Raw genomic sequence first — 7,500 nt, 5'->3', positions numbered from 1 at the left:
CCTCACAGGTGATGGAAGCAAAAGCTACGCCACTAAAACTGGAAAACGTGCCGATCAGGTTGTCCCTGCAACCTACGCACACCACTCCCACAATACGCACGGGCCGTTTGTCGGCTCTGCCACGGGAGCCAGAGCCAAGCAGTGGTCGGGCCCTCACCATCAAAGTGAGCACAGGCCCCATCAATGGCTCTGTGGCAACAAGCACAACCTCAGCTTCATCATCACAGTCTGCCATCAGATGTGCCGGTAAGTATGTAAAATTAGCAGCAATGCCTTCCTCTCAGCCATTGACAAATTGACATTAACTACATACAAATTCTCGCAAAGTGTATTGCCCTTGCTAAGCACCAGTGCTTACCTCAGCAGAATCTCCTGAAAGTGTTGCGGGTGCAAGTCAGCCGACTCCAGATTCACCAAGCTTAACATCCATCGTGTACTGTTCTTCTGGGGGAGATGATACGCCTTTCACTGTCCATCTTCCTGGAGGAGACAACACAAAACCCCTCGGGTCCAGTGAAAATCCCATCCAACTTGTACAGCAGGTAATTGTCATTAACTCCCCTCTTTCTTTCTGTCTATCTCACTCTCCTCTCTGTCTTTGTCTCTTTGTCTCTCTCTCTTTATCTCTTTGTCTCTCTCTCTCTCTCTCTTTGTCTCTCTCTCTCTCTCTCTCTCTCTCTCTCTCTCTCTCTCTCTCTCTCTCTCTCTCTCTCTCTCTCTCTCTCTCTCTCTCTCTCTCTCTCTCTCTCTCTCTCTCTCTCTCTCTCTCTCTCTCTCTCTCTCTCTCTCTCTCTCTCTCTCTCTTTCTCTTTCTCTCTTTCTTTCTCTTTGTCTCTCTCTTTCTCTTTTCTCTCTTTCCTTTTCTCTCTTTCTCTCTTCTCTTTTTCTCTCTTTCTTTCTTTCTCTCTTTCTCTTCTCTCTTTTTTCTCTCTCTCTTTCTTTCTCTCTCTCTCTTTCTCTTCTCTCTCTCTCTCTCTCTCTCTCTCTCTCTCTCTCTCTCTCTCTCTCTCTCTCTCTCTCTCTCTCTCTCTCTCTCTCTCTCTCTCTCTCTCTCTCTCCCTCTCTCCCTCTCTCCCTCCTCCCTCTCTCCCTCTCTCCCTCTCTCCCTCTCTCCTCTCTCCCTCTCTCCCTCTCTCCCTCTCTCCCTCTCGCCCTCTCCCTCTCCCTCTCCCTCTCCCTCTCCCTCTCCCCCTCCCTCTCCCCCTCCCTCTCTCCCTCCCTCTCTCCCTCTCTCTCTCTCTCTCTCATTCACTGTTTTACTTTACAATTAAATTGCATTTTCATATCCTTGTGCAGTGTCAGTATGGAATAAGTGCTTCATGTAAAGATACTGGAATTAGTCATTGTTCTGTTACTAACATCCTTGCTGTCCCCAGGGCAACACTTTCCAGGCTCTCCAGCCAGTGCAGGAGAGACAACTCCAGCAGATAACATCACTGCTTCAGCAGAGACGCATCACTGCCCCTCCCACAACACATCATGATGAGATATATGACCCAAAGACCAACATGAAGATAGTTTACAAGGTAAGGTGTTTCCTGAGCTGAGCTTTTTGCAGATCAAATTCTTGTATAAAGGTAATTTCTGTTTATATTCCTTTTCTTTCTCTTTCTCTTTCTCATCCCTTCCTTTCCTTTCCTTTTCTTCTTTTTTTCTTCCTCTTCTCTTTTCTCTTCTCTCTCCTCTCCTCTCTCCTCTCTCCTCTCTTCTCTCTTCTCTCGTATCAAGGTAATTTCTATTTATATTCCTTTTCTTTCTCTTTCTCTTTCTCATCTCTTCCTTTCCTTTCCTTTCCTTTCCTTTCCTTTCCTTTCCTTTCCTTTCCTTTCCTTTCCTTTCCTTTCCTTTCCTTTCCTTTTCTTCTTTTTTTCTTCCTCTTCTCTCTTCTCTTCTCTTCTCTTCTCTCTTCTCTCTTCTCTCTTATCTCTTATCTCTTATCTCTTATCTCTTATCTCTTATCTCTTATCTCTTTTCTCTTTTCTCTTTTCTCTTTTCTCTTTTCTCTTTTCTCTTTTCTCTTTTCTCTTTTCTCTTTTCTCTTTTCTCTTTTCTCTTTTCTCTTTTCTCTTTTCTCTTTTCTCTCTTCTCTTTTCTCTCTTCTCTTCTCTTCTCTTCTCTTCTCTTCTCTTCTCTTCTCTTCTCTTCTCTTCTCTCTTTTCTTGTTTAAAGGTAATTTCTGTTTATATTCCTTTTCTTTCTCTTTCTCATCCCTTCCTTTCCTTTCCTTTCCTTTTCTTCTTTTTTTCTTCCTCTTCTCTCTTCTCACTTCTCTTGTCCTTCTTATTCTTATTTGTTTGTCTGTCCCAGAGACAGAAGGATTTTTAACCTCTTCCTCCTCTTCTCTCTTCTCCCTTCTCCATCCTCCGTTCTCCCTTTTCCCTTCTCTTCTCTATTCTTGTCATTCCTATTCTTATTTCCAATAAATGTGTGTGCTTTTTAACCTTTACTCATTTGTCCATCATGTTCTTATTAAATGAAATGTAAATCAAACATGAACTAGTATATATTTTTAACTAGAAAATTGGCTTTGAATAACAGGTGTGTAAGTGTAAGTGTAAGTGTAAGTGTAAGTGTAAGTGTAAGTGTAAGTGTAAGTGTAAGTGTAAGTGTAAGTGTAAGTGTAAGTGTGTGTGTGTGTGTGTGTGTGTGTGTGTGTGTGTGTGTAAGTGTGCTTGAGGAAGAGGAATAAGGAAACAGGGATTGGTGAAGGGAGCAACTGACTATGGCATGAACACAGTGTCCCTTTTTCAGGTTGTTTACCCAGAAGACATTGTCCATCTGAATGATGACGATGACGATAATGATGACATCATCTGGGAGGACAGCCCAGATGACAGCCACTCTGAGAAGCGACGTGGCCGGAAGCCTAAAGATTGGCGGAAGGCCAAATTGGCTGATGAAGGGGATGATGTGGACGTAGAAATCCTGGTAAGTCTTTGGCTTGGTATTATTTTTTAATTTATTGTAACAAAAAAATATTTTTTTTCTCATGAATATTGCAAATAATCATCAGTTGGTTTATTTTCCTCAAGTTACCTTGAGATTTATTGTGGTATTTAGTGTTTAGAATTGGAGCTGATGCTACTCTATGTTCTGCAGGAGGAGAGAGAGGGCCGGAAGAACCACATTTCACGCACACGGTCGGGTCGCATCTCACGGCCACCAAGGCACATGATGAAGGACTTCAAGCACCTCCATCCTATCAACTTCAATGATGATGACAAAGACAAAGATGCACCGAGCATTGGCTACTCTGATTACAATGTCCAAAACCAAGTGGAGAGTGAGGAGAAACCCATAGAGCCAGGTATGTGTGTACCATTTATGTTTTTGTGTGTGTGAAACGCAATGTTTTTTTAGTGAGGGCATGAGGCTGAAAGTGAATTCTAGAAACACAAAAATGGCAGCTGAGCATACCATGTATTGAATAAGACATTAATTGTGTTAAATTTTGGTGTATAAAAGATATATATGTGGTTTGTGTAAACTGACCCTAAAGCCTTTTCAGTGATATTTGAGCTGCCACCACGGAAGAAGCGCGAGGTGCCTCCTCTGACGCGTCTTCGTTACACGTGCCTTACCTGTGGAAAGCTGTACATGGGGCGAATAGAGGCTCACTACCGGAAATTCCCTGACCACCGCCGTGAGCGGCCTCTCATCACTAGTGAGATCCAGCAGTCTTACTCTACCATCAAGGCCCTCTCAGACACTGTCAAGCCTAGTGGCGAGGAGGGGGGGGAGGTCAACAAGTCGGTGCTAAGCCCAACGCCTGGCACCCAGGCCTCGGAGACCAGTGGTGAGCCCAGCCTCCCCATGGAAACCCTCACTACTCGGCCTCTGGAAGCAGACACCAGCCCCCACATCAAGAATGAGCCCAGTTCGGAGGTGCCAGAATTCATACCAATGCCTGAGATTGTTCCTGTGAAGCCGGCACGTGGCAGGGGCAGGGGTCGCAGAGGACGTCGCGGAAGGGGCAGAGGGGGAAGGTTTGGTGCTCTTGGGAAACCACCTTCTTCGTCCACCAAGCCACCTCCTGCTCCACCTCCTTCAGCAATCTCTATGCTGGAAAAGGTGACTGTGACTGCCATCATTGTTTTGGTAGTTGTGGGGGTGATGGCAATGCTATTGATATTACTGTTACTGAAGTTAATTGTAGAATTAATATATTTTTCAGCATCATTAATGTTAATGCATATAATTCTTATTGTGTTTATCATATATACTGGCTAATCACTACTGTGATGGTTCTTACAGATTTTAGGTGGTTACAGTGGAGAGGAGATCCTTCAGGCTGTAGGCAGGAGACTGCTGGAGACCCTGAGTCCTTGGCAGCTACTGTGTTTCAAGGCCAAGAGATTGGATGATAAGGATGAACTCCAGTCGTGGCAGGGGCGAGTACAGTATCTAGAACAGCTCCTGCAGGAGTGTAAGGAGGAGTTTAACAAGGAGCTGAAGCATTTGCCTGACCCAGTACTAGAGGGTCAGCTTGTGTCAAGGCCGCTCGCTCTGACCTCTGCCCCGGAGGTGCTAAAAGACGAAGTGGAGGATAGAAAGCTAAGTCAGGAGGAAGGAAGTGGAGGTCTGCAGAGTACTCAGGGAGCAGGAATGATGGCCAACATGAATTTTGAGAGTGCAGGAACTCAAGAATCAATTGCTAATATTGATGCAGATGTGGATAATGTACAGGTGAGGTCTCAACAGGTTTTGTTTGATAAAGAGAAGTAATTGGACCTGATAAATATTGTTAAAATACATTTAGATCTATCTTTAGAAGTAGCAAGTTTTTATGTTTGCTTTCCATACTATATTGTGGTCTGCTTGAATTAAATCCAAACTAGAAAAAAGGTGATAGGTAAAAAGTGTATTAGGTTATGGCATTCTTTTCCATTGGTAATGCTTTTTACTATTTACTGTTTACAGTAATGGCTAAATATTACTATTCACAGTTTACACTTATAACATAATTTTACTTTAAAAATATATAGGTGTTCTACTTTTGTTTCTAATTACAGATTACCAATATTCTTGCCAATGCTCTGGGTGTCACCAGTGGGTTCTACAAACTTCGGAAACCAAATTCACCCTCCAAAGCAGCTCCAGAGGCAGACCCCAGTCCAGCTTTAGGGGAGAAAGGAAATGTGGCACAGCAGCCAGAGCCACAACAGGGAACGAAGCACAAGCTGGAGAGGGACGACATGACTGCCCTTTCCCCCATCAAGAGGATGCGAATGAATGTCATGGAGCATGAGAAAGGCAGCAAGAAGGTGACCATTTCAGGCATGGTAGGCAGCTCTGAAGAGGACAGGCAGCAAATGGAGACTTGTGTCAGCAATTCTGAGGCGAACAGACATGATGGAGGCATAGATAAGCCCTTGGACAGATCAGGACAGCGTTTGCCCTTGTCCCCATATGCCATAACTCCCCAAATCTCGCCTATATCTAGTCTCACCTCAACACCTGCTGTCCTCCAAACATCCTTGCCCTCAGCTTCATCAACCATAAACACATCTGCTGGATCCACAACACTGTCCACTGTATTCACAGCTTCCAGTTTCAACCTTCCACTAAATGGTGATAGTGGTGCTGATACCAGAACGACCCTCACAGAGAGCCAGACAGCTCCGTGCGTCACAGTACACACATCGGCAATGACCAGCACCACAGCTAGCTTGCCCATTGAAGTTGCCAGTTTTACCAGTCAGAGCAACAGCTCAGTGCCAGTTATTTCTTCTTGCATGCAGATGCCCACCATGGAGGCCTCCCTTGTCACCACATCTACTCTGTCCCAAGTGGCTCCTATGCAACAGATGCCCATGGGTGATCTTGACATCACAGCTGACGACCTTCCTCGACTGCTTAGTGAGGGTACAGGGCTGGTGGTGGGTGCAGGGACTGACGGAACAGATGCCTGTGATGCGCCAAAGCTCCTTGACACTTCAGGAGACACAACTGATTTGAGTGAGATGCTCTTCAAGCTGCAGGAGGTGACAGCAAGTATTGGGCAGACTCAGGACCCTAACCTAGAGCAGCCAGTGTACCAGGGTCCCATAATGGCCTCCAATCACCAGCTCAATGGGGACGGCACGCAGATGATGACCTCGCAGAGTATGAGTGCTCAGAGTGACAGTGCTCTAACCACCCAAGGCTTCAACCCCATGGCCCAGCCCCTGATCACGTACTCCAGCTCGACCACATCCCCACCAAGCACTCAGCCCTCTATGCCTCTCCTCACCTTCTCTGGGGCCCTGGACTCGGACACTGATTTCCCGAGCAGTACCCCCTCAGGCATTGGCCAGCAGCCCATCAGCAGCAGTGCCCCAGAGAGTGTGGCAAAGCCGCAGCAGACGGATGGCAGCGCTCAGGATGTCAGCATCACACAGCCCCAGATCAGCCTGGGGGATGAGCGAGAGAGGATTGGCCTTGGGTTCACTGTGTCAGAGTTTGAGGAGCTTCTGAAGAGATAGTGCACATAGAGCATTCAGGAGAACACATAATGTTGGCTTTAATGAATAAATAAAAACTATAGTAATTATTGAAATTATTATGTTTTGAAAAAGAAAGAAAGATGATAATTTTACCATATATAAATAATGTCCCCAAACAATATCACAAAGTTGTCATTGTTAATATGTGTATATGTGAATGCAGTAAGAATATGCTTTGCCAAATATTACTACATTTTAGATACAAAACTTTTGAGCAACAGATATATTCCTTCATATTACTGAGTATACTTTAGTTGTCTGAGTGTATCATTAACATCTTCCTTGTGTCAAATCCTTTCAGATATATATTTATAGCTTCTAAATGTTCCATTATTTATTGTCATTCATCTCTGACCTGGAAGTTTATTTTACGTTTTGACCACAACATTAATTTAATTGAACAAAAAATCTAAAAAAAAAACAAAAAAAATATATATGAAATAAATATATACGTGTCAAATCGTTTCCAACTCTTTTTTGCATTGTAACATAGATACAAATATTAAGATACTCCACATTCCACTTCCACTGATCATTTTCATATTTATGTGTATTGTTTAACTCCGCATTTCTGCAGCCGTTCCCCAAGTAGTGTACAGAAGTTACTGTTCTATGGTTGTTATGCTGGATTTTAAGAACAAGGGAAAAATTCAAGTTTTGGATAGCTGTAAGAAAGACATGAGTACTAATGTGACATAAAACAAAAGACATTATGATTAAGATGATATATGTATGAAGCCTTGTCCTCTCAAGATATGTAACGAGTGATTAGTGCAGAATGTCTTGGACTTTGTAGAAATCATACAATTTAAATTTCTTTGTAACCTTTAGTACCCAATGCAACTATTCTATTGCAAAGTATAAAGCCGAAATGAAAAGAAGTGCTAATATCTGATTATGATTATGCACTCTTATAACAAATACCCTTTCCCAGATTTCTAGTTCATATAGGTTATAATGAAACAATACTAGATATTTGTCTTCAAAGTTAACAGAGTAGCCCTTACGGCTTGGA

General features: G+C 43.5%; 1 protein-coding gene across 4 annotated transcripts in view; it reads left to right on the top strand.

Moving 5' to 3' along the window:
* The window catches only part of LOC122248622 (uncharacterized), a 13,429-nt gene that overhangs the window by 5,076 nt on the left and 853 nt on the right, over positions 1-7,500 (top strand). For 2 of the 4 annotated variants that reach the window (XM_086533632.1, XM_043008748.2), the window contains exons 2-9: positions 1-246; positions 367-542; positions 1,377-1,526; positions 2,752-2,928; positions 3,100-3,307; positions 3,509-4,071; positions 4,255-4,686; positions 5,013-7,500. The exon at positions 1-246 is cut by the window's left edge and continues 1,703 nt beyond it; the exon at positions 5,013-7,500 is cut by the window's right edge and continues 853 nt beyond it. In XM_086533632.1, coding sequence (XP_086389758.1) covers positions 1-246; positions 367-542; positions 1,377-1,526; positions 2,752-2,928; positions 3,100-3,307; positions 3,509-4,071; positions 4,255-4,686; positions 5,013-6,464 — 3,404 coding nt within the window. In that variant the 3' untranslated portion in view covers positions 6,465-7,500. Of the gene's footprint in view, positions 247-363; positions 543-1,376; positions 1,527-2,751; positions 2,929-3,099; positions 3,308-3,508; positions 4,072-4,254; positions 4,687-5,012 lie in introns of all 4 variants that reach the window. The other 2 variants (XM_043008747.2, XM_043008746.2) reach the window with 1 other exon arrangement.

This window comes from Penaeus japonicus, unplaced genomic scaffold (assembly GCF_977035675.1).
Source record: "Penaeus japonicus unplaced genomic scaffold, GWHDUDI00000001_assembly GWHDUDI00000039, whole genome shotgun sequence".
Classification (NCBI taxonomy): Eukaryota; Metazoa; Arthropoda; class Malacostraca; order Decapoda; family Penaeidae; genus Penaeus; species Penaeus japonicus.
This window is presented reverse-complemented; position numbering and strand designations above follow the sequence as displayed.